The sequence below is a fragment of the Phocoena sinus genome, chromosome X (assembly GCF_008692025.1).
Source record: "Phocoena sinus isolate mPhoSin1 chromosome X, mPhoSin1.pri, whole genome shotgun sequence".
Classification (NCBI taxonomy): Eukaryota; Metazoa; Chordata; class Mammalia; order Artiodactyla; family Phocoenidae; genus Phocoena; species Phocoena sinus.
Genome location: NC_045784.1, coordinates 87,285,450 through 87,304,120, shown reverse-complemented (window position 1 = coordinate 87,304,120; position 18,671 = coordinate 87,285,450). Strand labels below are relative to the sequence as shown.

General features: G+C 43.1%; 1 protein-coding gene across 1 annotated transcript; it reads right to left on the bottom strand.

The window, feature by feature from the left end:
- Positions 1 to 9,991: 9,991 nt before the first annotated feature.
- GPRASP1 (G protein-coupled receptor associated sorting protein 1) lies at positions 9,992 to 14,530 on the bottom strand. The gene is given in 2 exon segments (XM_032619976.1): positions 9,992 to 12,927; positions 12,929 to 14,530. Coding segments are annotated over 2 exon segments (4,149 nt in total). The 5' UTR covers positions 14,320 to 14,530; the 3' UTR covers positions 9,992 to 10,169.
- Positions 14,531 to 18,671: the final 4,141 nt, after the last annotated feature.

Genomic DNA, 18,671 nt, shown 5'->3' with positions numbered 1-18,671 from the left:
GGCTATACATGTATCAAGCAAAATAGACTTTAAGTTAAAAGTGCTTACAAGAGACAAATAAGACCATTATATAATGAAAAAGGGGTCAATTAACAAAGATGTAACAGTTGTAAATATGTATGCACCTAACATCAGAGCACTTAGTATTTAAAGCAAATGTTAACAGAATTGAAAGGAGAAATAAACAGCAATACAATAATAGTAGGTGACATTACTACTCCACTCTTACCAATGGATACATCATCCAGGCAAAAAATCAATTGGGGAAAAGCAAATTTGAACAAGAGTATAGATCAAATGTACCTACCACACATATACAGAACATTCTATACAACAGCAGCAGAATACACATTCTTCTCAAGTGTACATGGAACAACCTCCAGGAAAGATCATGTTAGGCCACAAAACAAGTCTTAACAAATTCAAAATTATAAGAATCTTTTTCTACCACAATGGTATGAAACTAGAACTCAGTAACAGGAGGATAATTGGAAAATTCACAAATTTGTGGAAATTAAATAACACATTCCTACTCCTGAACAACCAACAAATCAAAGAAGAAATCTAAAAAGAAATTTTAAAAATCTTGACACCAATGAAAATAGGAACACAATATACCAAAACTTATGGGAGGCAGCAAAATTATTTCTGAATGTTTATAGTTATAAATTTTCATTTTAAGAAAAAAGGAAGATCTCAAATAAACAACCTAACATTACACTTCATAAAACTAGAATAAGAACTAAGCCTAAAATTAGCTGAAAGAAGTAAATAATAAAGATTAGAAAAGACAGAAATATCTGCAATAAACAATAGAAAATATCAACAAAACTAAGAATTGTGTTTCAAAAGATAAACAAAATTGACAAACTTTTAGCTAGACTAACCAAGAAAAAAAGAAAGAGGACTCAAATAAATAAAATTATAAATGAAAGAGGAGACATTACAACTGATACCACAGAAATACAAAGGATCATAAGAGACTACTATGAACAATTATACACCAACAAATTGGATAAACTAGAGGAACTGCATAATCCCTACAAACATGCAACTTACCAAGACTGAATCATGAAGAAATAGAAAATCTGAACAGACTAATAATGAGTAAAGAGATCAAATCAGTAATCAAACACCTCTCAAGAGATAAAAGCCCAGTACAAGATGGCTTCTGTGATGAATTCTACCAAATATTTAAAAAAGAATTAATGCCAATATTTCTCAAAAATTGAAGAGAGGGAACACTCCCAAACTCAATTGTTGAGGCCACCATCACTGTCATACCAAAGTGAAAGAAGGACACTACAAGAAAATAAAATTAGATGAGTTGAAAAAGAAAATATATATGTATAACTGAATTACTGTGCTGTACACCTGAAACTAACATGACATTGTAAATAAACTAGACTTTAATTAAAAAACCAAAAAAAAAAAAAACAATAAAACTATGCCACAAAAATTTTTTAATTAAAAAGAAAATTACAAGTCAATATCCATGATGAAAATACATGCAAATGCAAGTATTCTGAACAAAATGCTAGCAAAATGAATTCATTGAAAGGATCATATTCCACGATCAAATGAGATTTTTATCTCTGAGATGAAAGCATGCTTCACCATATGCAAATCAATAAATGAGATCCACTACATTAACAGAATGAAGGATAAAAATCATATGTATCTTAATAGATGTAAAAAAAAGTATTTGAAAAAATTCAACACCCTTTCATGATAAACTCTCAAAAATAGGGTATACAAGAATGTATCTCAATATAATAAAGGCCATACATGAGAAGCTCATAGCTAATATTATAGTCAATGGTGAAAGCATTTCCTTTAAGATCTGGAACAAGACAAGCGTGCCCACTCTGACTACTCCTATTCAATATAGTACTGGAAGTCCTAGCCAGAGAAATTAGGGAATGAAAAGCAATCCAATTGGAAAGGAATAAGTACAACTGTGTTTGCACATGAAATAAACTTATATTTAGAAAAACCTAACGACTCAACCAAAAAACTGCTGGAGTGAATTCGGTAAAGTTTCGGGTTACCCAATCAACACAGAAAAATCAGTTGTGTTTCTATACACTAACAACAAACTATCTGAAAAATAAAGAAAGAAAACAATTGTAATTACAATACCATCAGTAACAGTAAAATTCTTAGGAATAAATTTAAATAAGTGAAAGATCTGTACATTGAAAGCTATAAGACTTCGATAAAAAGAAAGTGAAGAACAAATGAATAAATGGAAATATATCCTGTGTTCATTGATCAGAATAATTAATATTGTTAAAATGTCCATACTGCCCAAAGTAATCTATAGATTTAATGAAATCCCTATCAAAATTCCAATAGAATTTTAAACAAAAAACAATCCGAAAATTCGTATGGAACCACAAGCAACCAGTGCAGTCTTGAAAAAAAAGAACAAAACTAAAGGAATTACACTTTGTAATTGCAAACTTTATTACAAAGCTATAGAATCATAACACTATGGTACTGGCATAAAGACAGACATGTAGACCAATGGAACAGAATCGAGAGCCCAGAAATAAACCCACACATATACAGTAAACTAATATTTGACAAGAAAGCCAAGAAAAATCAATGGGAAAATATAGTCTCTTCAATACATTGGCCTGGGAAAAGTGGATATTCATATGCAAAAGAATGAAACTGAACCCCTACCTTACACCACTCATAAAAATTCACTTGAAATGGATTACACCCGAAACTGTAAAACTCCTAAAAGAATACATAGGGAAAAGGCTCCTTGACATTGGTCTTGGCAAAAAAAATTCTTTATATGACACCAAAATCACAAGGAACAAAAGCAAAAGTAAACAAGTGGACTACATCAAACTAAAAAGCTTCTGCACAGCAAAAGAAATGACCAACAAAATGAAAGGACAACCTACAGAATGGGGAAAAATATTTTCAAAACCTGTATCTGAAAAGTTTTATATCTAAAATATATAAGGAAATCATATAACTGAATAGTAAAAATAATAATAATAATCTGATTTTAAAATGGGTAAAGGACCTGAATAGACAGTCTTCTACAAAAGAGATACAAATGGCCAACAGTTCCATGAAAAGATGACATCACTAATGTCATGAAAAGATGACATCAATAGTCATCAGGGAAATGCAAATCAAAACCACAGTGAGGTATCACTTCAACCTGTTAGAATGACTATTATCAAAAAGAAAAGAGATAACATGTGTTGATGAGAATATAAAGAAAAGCAAACTTTTATACACTGTTAGTAGGAATGTGGGTTAGTGCAGCCATTATGGAAAACAGCATGGAGGCTTTTAAAAAAATTAAAAATAAATTACCACATGATCCAGTAATCCCACTTTTGGGTATATATTCGAAGGAAATGAAACCACCATCTCTAAGAGATATCTATTCTACCATGTTCATTGTAGCATTATTTACAATAGACAAGACATGGAAACCACCTAAATATGCACTGACAGATGAATGGATAAAGAAAATGTTATATATATATATAAATATGTATAACATTTATTTACATATATAAATAAAATTCAGCCATAAGAATAAAAGGAAATTATGCCATTTGACATGGCAACACAGAGACATATTCTTTGGCCTGGCCAACACACTTTTCCATTTTGAAACTCGAAGAGAATTTCAAAGGAGTTATATGAGAATATTAGTACCCCTCCACCTCAATCAATATAATATGATATTAAAGATAAAATGGTAAAATTAATTGGAGAGGAGTCATGTATGAATTATGGATATTACATTTCAGATAACCCACAGTGTTTGTTAGTTTGTTATAAACTGCAAAAAGCAAACCTGTATGCTTCTAACACCAGAGAGAATTTACCTCAGAAACATATTTGAAGATAACTCCATATATTACAAAAGAGACATGAGAAATTGTTGGAGTAAGGGCATATTATCTAATAAATGATACTGGTATTATGTGGAAAGAATCCATTTCCATTTCCCACTACGTATCAGAAGCCAAAATTCATTCTAGGTAATTAATTGTTTCTTTTTCTTTATCCTCCCACCCCTTTTGATATATTTAAGGTATGTAATCTTAGTGGAATTTGTTCACATGTACTGTGATATAACATTACTTGTTTTCCCAAATGATTAGCTAATTATTCTAACACCACTCACCAAATGTGTAGAAAAGAGTTATTAGCACAGCAGACCTGAGATTGCTAGTCTTATAAAGTCCTTACAAGGTTGGCCTTTGGCTGGATTCTGTTAACCTGGATTTAAAGAAAGTTCCCACCATTCCCAGAACAGATAAGATTGGCTCACTGTACCTAAACTCTTTGTGCAAAGAATATGGTTTATGCTGAATAACTTCTTTCCTTCTGGGAGTCTGGAATTTCGGTACATGCTAGGCAAAGGGTACCCCAACCTCCCCCAAATCTTGGGCACTGAGTATCTAATAAGCTTCCTTGATAAATAACATTTCACACATGTTGTCATCAATTGTTGTTGGAGGAATTAAGTGTATTCTGTGGGACTCCACTGGGAGAAGGCTCCTGGAAGTTTGCACCTGGTTTTTTTAGAACTTTGCTCCATGCGCTTTTTTCCTTCACTGATTTGGTTTTGCATTCTTTTGTAATAAATCATAGCTGTGAGTACAACTGTATACTGAACCTTGTAAGTCCTGCTAGTCAATCACTGAACCTGTGAATGGTCTTGAGGATCCCTGACACACTGAATCTTTCACTTTTCTCCATGAATCTGAACTGTCACCCTACTATAAATGCCCACATATATGTGGCAATATAAGGGCTCTCTATCTGTATTCCATTTAACTTTTCCTGAGTAGTTCTACTCTGTTTTACCAACAGATTTGACAAAATTTTAAAAATTCTTTGTGGGGCAAATACTTTCCAACTTCCATATTATTTTTCTTTCAAAATTCCCTGGACTATTCACAGGCTTGTGTGTATATACAATTCAATAAGGAGTTCTTGAACCCTTAGGAACCTCTAAACCAAGAACCTCTAAAAGGCAAATGGGAAAAGCCTATACATACTCTGCTCACAAAAAGAAAACCAAACTGGCTAATAAACATCTGAAAGTAGGTTTAATCTCATTAATAATATCAAAACAACAATGCAATACCATGGTCCCCAATTCTATTAGTACAAGACTTAAAAATTTTGCTACTAGGGTTATAGACCTATTAAAAACTGTATCTATACAGTTCTAAGAGAAATTATCCAGCCTACAGCCCCATATCAAAGGAAGAAGTCCTTCCTTGACTCTTGAGTAAGGCATGACAACTCGACGAGCATTGGACACCTGTAGGTGACAGTTCATGGAGCTGATGAAAGGCATCACGAGTGTCACTATGAAGGGGGTAGATGGCCTTCTAGAAAATCTCTGAAGAATGGATAGGCCTTTGACAGACATTATAGGGGGCTGGAGATGACTGGTAGGAAGGGACAAGTGAGTGAGAAAGTTGACCCCTCCAGGTGCAAGGAACTGTGTGAATAAGCTGTGGTGAAGATAATGTCTGTGAAAGCCTATTTTGTGTTACCTGTAAAATGCTATATAATGTATGTTCTGCCATAAAAGAATGTCTTTTTAAAGACATTCTTTATGTTATACAAACTCTTCCTGAGACTAGAAAAAGAACAAAAACTATCCTAACTCATTTAATAAGACTAATATAACTTTGAAACTATGGTGAGAAAACTACAGCATAAAACAATAAAATCATAGACCAATATCACTCATGAAGAATAATGAAAAAACTGGCAAGTTGAATCTAGCAGTATATTAAAAAACAGTAAAAACAACAAAAAATACTGTGATAGAATGTCAAGGAGACAGGCATACCCACAATTACAGTCAGATTTCAGCACCTCTCTCTCAATAACAAGTACAGACAAAATAAGGAAACACATACAAAAGAAGACCTAAACAAGTTTATGAACCAACTAGACCTAACTGACATTTATAGAACAGTTCACAGGACAACAGAAAAATACACATTCTTTTCAAGTGCAATTGGAATATTTACCAAGATAGACCATATTCTCAGCCAAAAAGGAAGACTCAATAAATTAAAAGGATTCAGGCCACACAAAGTAAGTTCTCTGACCACAATGATACTGTGGTCAGCACTGTAGAAATACATAACTGAAACATATCTGGAAAAGCCTCAAATACTTAGGAACTACATAGCCTACTTCTAAATAACTCTTGGATCAAAGGAGAAACTAAAAAAGAAATTAGTATATAATTTCCATTGAAGAAAAATGAAAACACAACATATTAAAATTTGTGGGATACAGCTTAAGCATTATTAGAGGGAATTTTACAGTACTAAAAAACCTACATTAGAAAAACAATGGTCTCAAATTAATGACCTCGGCTTCTATTTCAAGTAGCTAGAAATAAAATAGTAACAAACACAAAGTAAACCAAAGAAAAAAATAAGAGCAAAACCCAATGAAATAGAAACAAGAAAAACAATAAAGAAAATCAATAAAAGTAAACACTAGTTTGTTGAGGTCAATAAAATTGATAAGCATCTAGCCAGAATGATAAAGGAAAACAAAAGACACAATTACTAACATTAGGAATGAGAGAGATGACATCACTAGATAATTTACAAATAACAAAAGGATAATAAGAAATGTATTGGCAAGGCTGAAGGTAAACAGACAACCCATAAATTGCTGACAGGGATGAAAATCTGTAATACCCCTTTGGAGGGATATTTCAGAGTATCTAATAAAACTACATATGAAGTTACCATTTGATCAACCATCCCCACTTCTAGGAATCTACCCTGAAGATATACCTCTAACCATACAAAACTTACAATTGCACAAGATTATTCTTCCAGCAGTGTTTGCAAGAGCAAAATATTGGAAAAAAATGCCCATATATAGGAGAGTAATTGAACCAATTACAGTAGTGGCACATAATGGAGGAATATGAATCTGTAAAACAGAAATGAAAAAGATTGCTATGTACTAATTGGCTTCAAATCTGTAAAATGTGCAAATACTGAGGTTAATGGGATTAGTAAAATTTATTTTTTTCTAACTATACTCTCCTAAAAGGACTTTGGTATCTTGTGGATACCTCCTAAAGCTGAGCTCTGACCAAAATGGATTACCACAAATAAGGGAGTGCCACCAAGGATAGATGCAAATAGCCAAGTCTAAAGCACTGGCCAGAAAAAAAAATACAAGGAAAAGAGCAAAGGGACAGCGGAGGTGAACTTGTGAGAATATTCATAAAGCAGTTTGTAGGTGGTTCCCAGAAAGACCCTCCTCTGAGGCCCAAGACTGAAAAGGGAGGGAGCCTCAGATGGAGCAGGTGGAACAATGACCCTTGTGTCTCTAGATGGGAACTGTTGAGGGCACAATGGGACTAAGCTCTTTCAGAATCTCACATCCAGGTCAGACCCCCAGGATGCTGCTGCCTGGCTTGAGATCCAGGGATCCTCTTGAGGGTTGAGAAGCTTGCTTATAACCCAATGAGAAATCCTATGTGAAGGGCCCAAAGCATCTAGGTTTCCTCCTTGTGAGTGTGTTGTCTCTCCCCTTCCCTAGAGCTGCTCAGATTGAGGTTCATTCCTCTCTTGCATCTCCAGGCAGCTGGAACCTTAGAGTAAAGGTCAGTCCTGTTGCCCTCTCATTACTCCCACCCCACCCCCGCCACTAACTTGCCCACAGTATTGAGCCCAGCCATCCCGGCTGTCTGACAGACAGACAGAAGAGTGAGTGCCAACTAGGTGGGAGGAAGGGAGTGTAGCTCACAGTTCCTATCCTCACACCTGCGTTTCCTGATCCAGGGCCACCGGTGTTCACAAATTGTCACTTCACCGTTTCCTCTCTCTGGGCTCCCCTGAAGCCAACTGCTTCCACGTGTCCACCTCTCCCACCCACACAGAGAAACAGAGTCACGCAGCGCTGGGCGGGGAGACGAGGGTGGGGTAAGGGCTTGCAGAAGGTAGGAGGGAGCGCGAGGCTCCAAGACACTTCCTCTACCCGGACCTAGTCTCCACCACCACCTCCCACGGATGCCAATATCCGGCCTCGAGCCCACCTCCACTAGCAGCGGCCGATGCTTCCCTCCACGTATGCCTCCCACAGGATGACTTCCTGCCTCTTGAGCTCCTGGACAAAAACAGACCCTGGCTAAGACGCTCGTGATTGGCTGAGGGATTGTGTCCTCAGCCAACAAAGGGCATAATTCTGGGCGCCTGAGGGGGTTTAGCTTTCAGGCTAGTGCAGCATGGAGAGACCAACACCCACGCACCCACCATCATGTCCTACCACTCCTCTCACAGCCGTCTGTCAAGCGTCAGGTGCAAGTCTTTCCCGTCCCTTTCCAGCGCGACACACCTCTACGCCGGTCCAAGTGAGAGTGCGGTCACGTGACCCACAGTTAGCCCCACGTGACCGCACACTCCGTAAGTCTGCTGCAGCCCTGCAGCACGCAAGGTACAGTCTTCTGCCTCTGGGGTTGAGCTGCTTGCTAGAACAATCTGAAGCTCCCGATGGGGGTGAAGATAGCTGAAAGGAAGGCTGGATTTGGAGCCAAAGCTTCCAGCCCTAAGCCTGGGCCTTGCTCTGTGGGAGCACAGGGCTGGCGAGGAACATCCCATGAGGAGTTTGGAGACCAACTGACTTTTAATATTCTGTGCAAAACTCGGGCGACGTATTAAAACACACACAGGACCTGTCTTGAAAAATACTGATAGCCAAAACAAACATTCAATCTCCAATTTCCACCACCAGGACGATCTCTGTTAGCAGTTGTGGTTTGTGAATGGAGGCAAAACTGCCACTTTGCCCTACTTCCATAAACCTTGCAGCCTAGAATCCGGTAGGAAAAAAGCACTTTGCACCCTGAGACAAACGAAAAGTGAATAAAACTTTGTATATTTCCCTTTAGCCTGGACTACCTCCCACCCCAAACCAACTTTATCCCTGACTTTTGCTCCTATCTGAGGATACGTTATTACTTTTGTGAATCCGAAAAATGTGTACCATAAACTCAGAAACTTTGGAAAGCTTACAGCTTACCCCCTTTAAATTATGCAGTTTTATTTAGCAAGTCAGTGCTTCTGAAGTTGTAGTCTCTCACATTTCTTTATTCCTTTGACATGTTTTACATGGTTGCAGGATTTTCCATAATCAAATAATATATTTGCATAAATTCAGTCCATATCACACATTTTTGGGGGAGAGGGATCATCTTTCCATGTATGATACCAGTCTTTTCTATTTCACCAAATACAGAAAGTATCAGAGCTTTTCTTAGCCAATTTTAAAACGTATATATCATCACTTTTAGTGGCTGTATGCTATTACCTTAACACTTTCCATGGCACCAACATGAAGAAATGGTCTTCCTGACAGTTAAAATTTGTGTGCTTTCTGGTCTTATTCTTTGAACCTTTAAGCAAGATCAAAGAAACACCCATACTTTGAACTGCAAAATACAACTTCTCAGCTCTTCAAAACTTACCTTATCCTCTATATCCCTTAATACACTCCTCCTAGCCACTCCAGGCAGACTGAATACCTCACTCCCACAGGAACACTTTTTCCAACTCCAAGCTTTTCTTCACAACATCCAACCTCTTCCTTACATTTCAGAGCCCAAATTAATTGGGTCCTTCTTCTCTGAAGCATACCCTGAGTAGCAGCCCATGGTGACATTTTCATTTAAAGATGCGAGAATAGCTTTTTCAAGGAGCATTATTATTCATACGTTAATTACCTGTGTTATCATATGTTATTTTTGCATCTATATTTTATGCTCACAGAGAAGGGTGATTTCTGCCAACTTTAACACAGAACTTAATTGAAAACACAACATGATTCAAATAGACATCAATAACACTAGAACAGCAATCAGAAGGGTAGCTTACTTATAATAGCTCAGTTCACTATAAACCTAAATGGTAAATTCACAATCTAGACAAAAACAAGTATCAACAAATGTGCTTTCAGTTTTAATATTCGTTTGGCATCAGAAGATTGATCCAGCTCATACACAGAGTTTGGCAAAGTCAGTATCAGCATTAAAGTGTACATTACAACATAGAACCAACTTTGAAAACTAAAGCATTATTCAAGGACCATAACTCAGGAACATAAGGACAATCAGAGGCAAGTGATTAATCATACTCATTCTTTTGTTCTGCCTCAGGGTCATTCTGATCATCTGTTTTGCTTTGCAGTTCCTTAGCAAATTTCTCAACTTCATGGAATGCAGAAATAAATGGCTCAAGACTGAAATCATCATCAGTGAACCACAATGCCTCTTTTTTAATATTGTTACCAATATTCTCAAGCATTGCTAGAACAACCTGAATATTGTCATTTGTCTCTTTCCTGTTAAAAAGGCCCATAAATTCTGACACTGCTTCAGCACTGAGTATTTCCTTTGTCATGACAGGATTTTCAGACAAATTCAGTAGCATTTTCAGAACATGAAATCTTGTTTTGGTATTGCCCGTGGCTAATAAGGAGAGAAACCCAGATATATACTTGGCAACCAGTGTGTGATAGTCAGTAGCTGTAGTGAGGTGTCTAACCATCTTTATTCCAGATAACTGCTCAGGGGAATCCAACCTATAAGCAAGAGTTTCCTCACACACTTGACATATGTATGTCTGAATCATGTTTAGATTTGGATAAGGTGGAGCCAAGTGAATCATATTTTCCGAAAACCTTGTCTTAACTCGGGAGGAGGGATAATTGAGCAAGGTTTCAATAAGTGAAACAACACCTGAATCGTGAATGAAATAATGAGTAAATTGAGAAGCACTCCTCATACCCATTGCAATTTTAGATATTTCATGAATAAAAGGATCTCGAATTTTGTCCATTAATAGAAGGAGTTCTTCAAACTCTTCAGGACCAATTTTAAGCTCACACTGTATGCAGCTGCAGAACCAACTCTCTGGCTCTGCACTCTCCCTCGTCCTAAGATGTTCTTGAATTTCCCTGACTGACCAGTAGGACGGATCATACTGAAATGGGAACTCAGGGTCAGGCTTATCAGGCTGAAGCAAAGATTCCTGCTCTTCCCCTTCTAGGCTCAGTTCCATGTGCTTGGGCTTTCCTCCAAACATTTCAGAGAACAGAAATGCTGCTTCTTTTGAAAATCTAAAGGGACTTGGGGATGGGAAGCCAACACTACCCCATGGGCCAGGCTTGAACTGAACAGTAACCTCCTCCCAGTTCTGGGGCCTGCATAAAGCATCAGGCTCCTGCTCAACTGAACATCTGGACCTGCAAATGGCCCTGTACACAGGGCTAGGATTTGATTCAAAATGGGCCTCATCTCCTGCCCAGAACCAGGACCCCACTATGGCCTCATCCTCCTCAGCTACTGTCCTTGACTCATAGTTGGTTCCATTACCAGTCCTGTTATTGGCCTCATTTTTAGCTCCAAACCAGGGCCCAACAACTGCCCCTTCCTCATTTTCTGGCCTGGATTCAGAGGTGGCCACAGTTTCAGTCTCATTAATGGCCTTGTCTCCAGACCAGAACCAGGACTCAACAATCATCTCTTCATCATCCTCTGGCTTATATGCACAGCATGTTTCTGCTTCTACATTGATTTCTTTTGCATCCCAGAACGAGGATCCAAAAGTGCTTTCCTCTCCAGACCTTGATGTGGTCTCTTCTATTGCCTGGGGTCCAACGTCTATATTATATTCTTCAGCCCAGAACCAGGACCCAATAATGATTTCCTCCTTTTCAGTGCCATGCTTGGACTCAAAACTATCCCCTGCCTCCAGACTGGCTTCTTCTTCAGCCCAGAACCAGGACTCAACAATGACTTCTTCCTCTTCAGCTTCTGGACTGTATTTGCTGCAAATGTTAGCCTTGTTCCTAATGGCCTCTTCCCTGGCCCAGAACCAAGACTCAACAAAATGTTCCTCTTCAGCTGCCAGCCTGTCCTCTTCTCTAGCCTCTGCTTCTGTTTCAAGCCTGTCTTCCCCCCCAGCCCAGAACCAAGAATCAACAATGTCTTCCTCTTCAGCATCTGGCCTGGATTCTTCTCTATCTGTAGCCCCTATAATGGCTTTATCCCCTTTCCAGAACCAGGACGTGATCATGGTCTCCTCCTTGGTTGGTGCCTTGGCTTCTTCTTCAGTCCTATCATCTATACTGCCCTCTTCCACAGCCCATAACCAGGGCCCTACAGTGGCCGCTGGCCTTGTATATCTTCTGGACCAGAACCATGGATCAACAGTGTCCTGTTCCTCCTCTGGCCTAGACTTCCAGCTGCCTCCATTGGCAGCAAACATACAGGGATGTTCTCCTGACCAGAAGTCAGACTCAGTATTGATCTCTTCAGCAGTTGTCATAAATTTACATTGGGCACCAGTGGCATACTTCATACTGATCTCTTCAGTGGTCCCAAACCAAGATGATGTAATACCCTTTTCCTTGTCCTCCAGGCTAGACTTGTTGCTGACTTCAGCCCTCCCACAAGCTTCTACTCCAGCCCAGAACTATGACCCAATAATGGGCTCCTCTTTTTCAGTCTCTGGCATAGTGTCACAATTGACTTCAGCCCCAGAATCCATCTGGGCCTGGTTTCCAGCCCAAAACCAGGACTCAAATACTGTCTCTTCTTCAGCTCCTGGCCTGGCCTCTTCTCTAAACTCAGGCTCTGTATTGATTTCTTCTCCAGCCCAGAACCAGGGACCAATGACCTCTTCTTCCTCAGACCTTGGCCTGGACCCACAGCTGGCCCCAATACCAGCTTCCACACTGACGTCATCACTGACCCAAAACCAAGACCCATAAATGGTCTCTTCTTTAGCCTCTGGATTGATTTCTTCATTAGCCCAGAAGCAGAAACTGGCAATGACCTTTACTGTATCATCTGCTGGCACAGATTTGGAAGTGGCATCAGCCTGTTTCCACACTGGTCTTTTCCCCAGTTCCAAGCATAGAATTGCCAATAGGCTCCTGCTCAGTCTTTGGTCTGAATTTACCACTGGCCTCAGTCCCCATACTGGCCTCTTCTTCAGTCCAGAACCAACTGCCAACAATGGACTCATCTTTCACTTGAGAACAGGACTTGACAGTGGCCCCACCCACTATGCTGGACTCTTCTGCAGCCCAGAACCACGCCCTGGTGAGGAACTCTTCCTCTGACCTGGCTTCTCGCTTTGTCCTGGCTCTGGCCTTGATTTTGGCCTCTTCCTTTGCCATTGCTCTGGCCCTGACCTCTTTCTTGGACTTGGGTCTAGACAAGTTATTAGCCTCTTCTCCAGGCCAGAACCAGGACTCTTTTTTGACTATATCCATAGAGCCAGACATGAAATCAATGGAAGCTTCTCACTTGGCCCTGTGCCTGGCCCTGACATCGGCCCCTTTCCTGGCTCTGGGTTTGTACCTGGCCTCCTCTCCAGCCCAGAACCAGGATTTTACATTGTCCTCACATTCAGACCCAGAATTAGATTCAGAGACTTCTTTCTTAGATCTAAACCAGGACCTACTATTGGTCTCTTCCCTGTGCTTACACCAGACACTGGTCTTTTCTCTGGCCCAGAACCAGGATGTCTTAATAGATTCATCCTCAGAACCAGAACTGGATGCAACATAAAGCTCCCAACTGGTTTTGGGCCTAGGCATGGCCTCTTCTTTGGCCATGTGCCTGGACCTAGTACTGGCCTTTACCCTGTCTCTAGGATGAAGCCTTGTACTGACCTCTTCTCTACTCCAGAACCAGGAGCTCACAGAGGATCTATCCACCCATCTGAAATCACAATTGTGAGAAGTCTCTTTTTTGGATGTAGGCCTGGGATGGCACCAGGAACCCATACTGGTCTCCTCCTCTGACTCAAACAAAGGCTGGATACCTGATTGGGACTTGACCTTGGTGCCAGGAAAGGACTCAGCATCCATACAGACCAGTTCCCTATCCATAGACCAGATCTTAGTTTTAGCAATTGACCCTGACTCAGTACTGATCAGTGGCCAGGATATAGCATTGGTTTGGGACACTCCCTCTGTCTTCAGTAGTGCCTCAGCATCAAACTCAGTCTTGGCCCATGAATAAGTTTCATCCATTGACCTTGCCCCAGTGATTGCCTTGGCCTCACTCTTAGGATGTGTCCCAACTACTGCCATGGTCTTAGTTGTGGGCCTTGCTCCAGGAATTACCTGGGCCTGGGTCCTTACCTTGGGTCTGACCACCACTGGGACTTCATTCTCTCTCTCAGCCCCACCCCCAACTTCTTCTCCAGGCTTCTTTTCAGGCTTGGCCTGGATGCCAGGCTCAATCTCAGCCCCAGTCATAGTACAAGTTACAGAGAAGACATGATTAAATACTGCTATCCCAGTCTCAGCCTCTACCACAGACCTGTCACAGTTTTGTATCTTCACACTCTAATCTTTTGATGATTCAGGTGATACAGTTGGAAACAAAAGTTAGAGTCAATCACCAGTCCAGCAGTCAATCAGGCTCCTTCCCAATCCCAGCCTCAGCCAATAATACAGTCAGAGTAAAGAAAAAGCACAACCAAGCTGGAAGAGGATGGATGATTCTTTGGTGGGTGTGGACCTATTGAGGGTGGTGGTCAGCAGCAATTCCAACACCACCAGAGCTGCCACTGGAAGTCAATCTAGGAAGCGAGAATGACGTGGGGCTTTAAGTCTATTCCAACTGTGTCACTCCATGAAGACTCACATAGAGAGACTGGACCTCAAATGCTTGATGGGAGAGTTAGGCTATTAGAAGTCTCTCTATCACCTTCATTTTTTCTACAATTTTTATCCCCAAAGCTGCCATATTACTTTGCCTGTTATTAAACAGGTATGAAGATGGTGGTTAAGTATCTTGGCAATGGGAGAGGCTGAGGAGCCCCCAGGCCAGACCCTAATCACTCTTGGACCTATGTTGGTCTTCTCTACCACACCCAAAAGTTGTAGCCATTCCCATACCAACCTGCACTGATGTGGCACAATTTCTTGCTCCTTTCCTTGATCCCAGTGGCGTCAAACTCTACAGCAGCCTGCATATCCTGGGTACAAGTAAACATACAGCAGAGAAAGAAGCCTGACTGCTAGATAGACAAGCAAGAACCCTGACCCCTGATACAAACATCTCTCTTTCTGTTTAAGGGTCTAATATGTCTAATGTTTTCTGTCTCCTGGTTCCTACACTTAGGTCTTTTCCTCCCATTCACGAATCAATCCACACTTACCTCACTATTCCTAATATCTCCTGCAGGAAATGGGCAAGGGGTTCTGCGGCAACGTGCAAATTTGACAGAGAGTAGGAGGTGGAGGAGGCCCTGAAACCACTTGGATCAAAGAACCTGCCATGATAATACTGGGTAGCTGTCTCCTGCATCGCCCCTCTTCGCACAAACCTCCAGAGATTTGAACCAGACTCCTCCTCCTTTCTTTCCTTGCAGAAGTGACCAGCCTTAAAGCAGGCCTATGGAAAAACAGATCAAAAGGTAAGAGGGTCAAGAAATAATGGTAGCAGCTGAGTGCTTGGTAGGCAGACAAACAACAAACATATGAGTACCCAAGTCATCTATCTTTTAACATTTACAGTCCCGTTGGTTAGAATATTTTCTTCTAATTTAAGCCCTATGGATCAGGCTTCTGGATAACTCATCTTCACATCACACCCTTCCTCTTACTCTCTTCTCCAATTCTAAAGATTCACTACTTGGTGTTCACATCTCTTGTGCTATACAACATAGATTGCGGGCAGGACACTCGCATATTCTAAAAAGCAGGTTGTGTGGTTGTACTTGTATTTACGACTTCTGTACCACACCCTCACCTCCCAGTCCATCTTTTCCACCCCCCACCTTGGATGGAGGTGAGGGAGGAAGGCCAGGAGGTGTGGAGAAACCCGGTAGAGAGGAGAATTTTAGGAGGTATTCCTGGATGCCTAACCTGCTCTGGTCGCAGTCACACCATCCCAATTCGGGTGTCCAGTCAATGGCTGCTGCCCACCCTCACCCCCCATCCCCACACAACTTGAGAAATACAGGCCGTTTTCCCGTCCCTAGTTTTTCTCAAGCCTCTCCTCTACAGATGCACCCCATGGCCTGAAATCGCCAGACCTACCGTGCACACAGGACACTCTGGCATCAAAGAGGCGCCTGTGCGAAGGGACAGCACCCGGCACGCGGGGTCCCACAGACCCCTTTCCAGAATCAGGGCCCGGGCGGGCGGCCCCCCGCGCCCGCCCACTCGGCACCCGGCTCCGACCGCCACCCCTGGCGTTCTCCCCAACGCCCCCAACCTGGCTCCCCTCCGCCATTTCGCCCGCAGCAGCCTCCCCCACAGCCCGCTCCAGGCACAGGCACCGTCGACGGCGGGGCGCGGGCGCCCAGAAAGCCCGCCGGGGAGCGGCCGCGCCGTTCGCCTCCCCAGGATCCGAGGGAAACCCTGTGGCCAAGACTTCGCGCCCCGGGCCCGGTCCGCGCCGGTCGCCGCCCCCTCAGCGCCAGGGGTCCCCCGGCGCTGCGCACCTCTCTCAGGGACCCGCTCCGACCCGGCTGCCTCCCCCTCGTCAGGCTGCCAGGGTCCGCGGGGCAGGGTGTGAGCCGCTCGTCGCCCCCAAGACACCCCCACTTGCCTTCGCAGGCGCAGGGTCCCGATGGGCGGCCTCCCCCTCCTGTCGCAGCTCCTCACTCGGATTCCCACCGCTCGCCGTGCGGGCAGAATGGCAGAGGCGTCCAGCCCCCCGCGCGGCTGCGCCAAACCCGGCAGGGGATACGGAGGCTGCGGCACCAACCGCTCGCGGCGAGGGTGTCGGGAAGGGGGCGGAGGGATACGGCACGAATGGGCTCGACTCCCCCTCCCAGGCCGACAGTAGTTCCAACCCAGAAAGGAGCGGGGCCGGGAGGAGTCCCGGCCTCAGGGGCGGGGCCACGCCGGCCCTCCGCCGCCCCCTGTCGGGCGACAACCCTCCCGGCCCCGCACACTTATGGCACCGCAGCGTATGGGGCCGGCGGGCGGTGGGGCACTGGGAGCCAGGGTTGGGAGGGTAGGGAGGGGCCGCGCTGGAGGGAGCACCGAATGGATACAGATTGTCCCGGGGTGTGTGTGTGTGTGTGTGTGTGTGTGTGTTTGTGTGTACCGGACTTATCGGAGTCCGCCCCCCTACCCTCCCCCATCGCACCCGCCATCCTTCCTGGGCGACAGTGGCAGAGGAGCTGTGAGGACGGCCCTCCCCGGGTCTGCTTTCCACCTTCTGGGGCCGCGGGCGAGAGGAAGGTAGGAGGCGGCGCCCGTGGAGGCCGAGCCACTGCCCCTCTTCTAAGGGAAGGCAGCCCTAGATAGACCTCTGGCCTGAGGAAACAAACCACCTGTCTGCGCCAGTGTCGTCATCCTCTCTGCCACACTGCCATTTTCTCAGTCGCAGTGGTAGCACGGTAGCACACTTTGCCATTTCGCCGCCCCCGCAGTTGCCCAGGAAAGAGGGCCTTTCCCTCTCAGGACCCGCACCGGCTCAGACAGTCCTCCCTGTCTCTCATCCCATAGCCAGGTGTCAGGCACCAGGTAGGGCCTTCTCTTACAGTTGCCTCCAAGCACTCATCATCTTTGGCAGGGTGGGAATGTGGCAGGTATTAGAACCAACTGGGATCTCACACACTTGCCATACACACCAGTCTACTTTCCCCAGCCATTCTTTGGAGGAGGACCCACCAGGCACCCACTTCCCTAAGACAGAAACCTGCTGGCCCTTGAATCCTCTGATTCCTGCACTCCTATATCCTTCCTGTAGTCTCCAGCCCCTCCTTTCTGTGCTCCATGGGGCAAACAGCAACCCTGGTTAAGCACACCTGTGGTTGAGCACAAACCTGCTGGCACTGTTGCCCGTTTTAAAACCCACTAAATGGCACCCTCGCTGTGGTAAGCTGAATAAAGGTCCCCCAAAGATGTTCACGTCCTGTTCTCCTGAACCTGTAAATATGTGATGTTACATGGCAAAGGAGAATTAAGGTTGCAGATGGAATTAAGATTGCTAATCAGCTGAATGTAAAGTAAGATTACACTTCTGTATCTTGGCCAATGCCATGGCAAGGCTACTTTAAATGTGGAAGAGGTAGGCAGAAGAGTCAGTGTCACAGTGAAGTTGCATGAGAAAGACGCCACAAGTGGATGGGATATCACTAGTTTTGAAGATGGAAGGAAGCCAGAGGCCAAGGACTGCAGGCAGACCCAGAAGTTGGAAAAGGCAAGGAGACAGATTCTTCCTAGAACCCCTCGGAAGAATGAAGTCCTCCTATCACCTTTATTTCAGACCAGAGAGACCCTTTTCCTATTTCCAACCTTCAGGACTGTAAGATAACATTTTATTGTTTTTGTTTTTTTAAGCCAGCAAGATTGTGGTAATTTGTTACAGCAGCAGTGGGAACCGAATTCACTCACCATCCTGATAAAGTCCATTCCCCTTCACTTTCTTGAATTGGGCTTCAGCCCCTGGGAGGATCAATCTGGGCGCTTATTTCTTACCACTATAACCACCCTCTTAAGCGCCTTCTCTCTTTTCTAAAGAAGAGAGAATTTGCAATCATCTTTGAGGTTCGTCTTGGAGAGAGTCCCTATTTACTGAATATCATGGATGCTTACCAGGATGAAAAGGGAACCTTATTCTTACCATGAATTTTCATATCAGC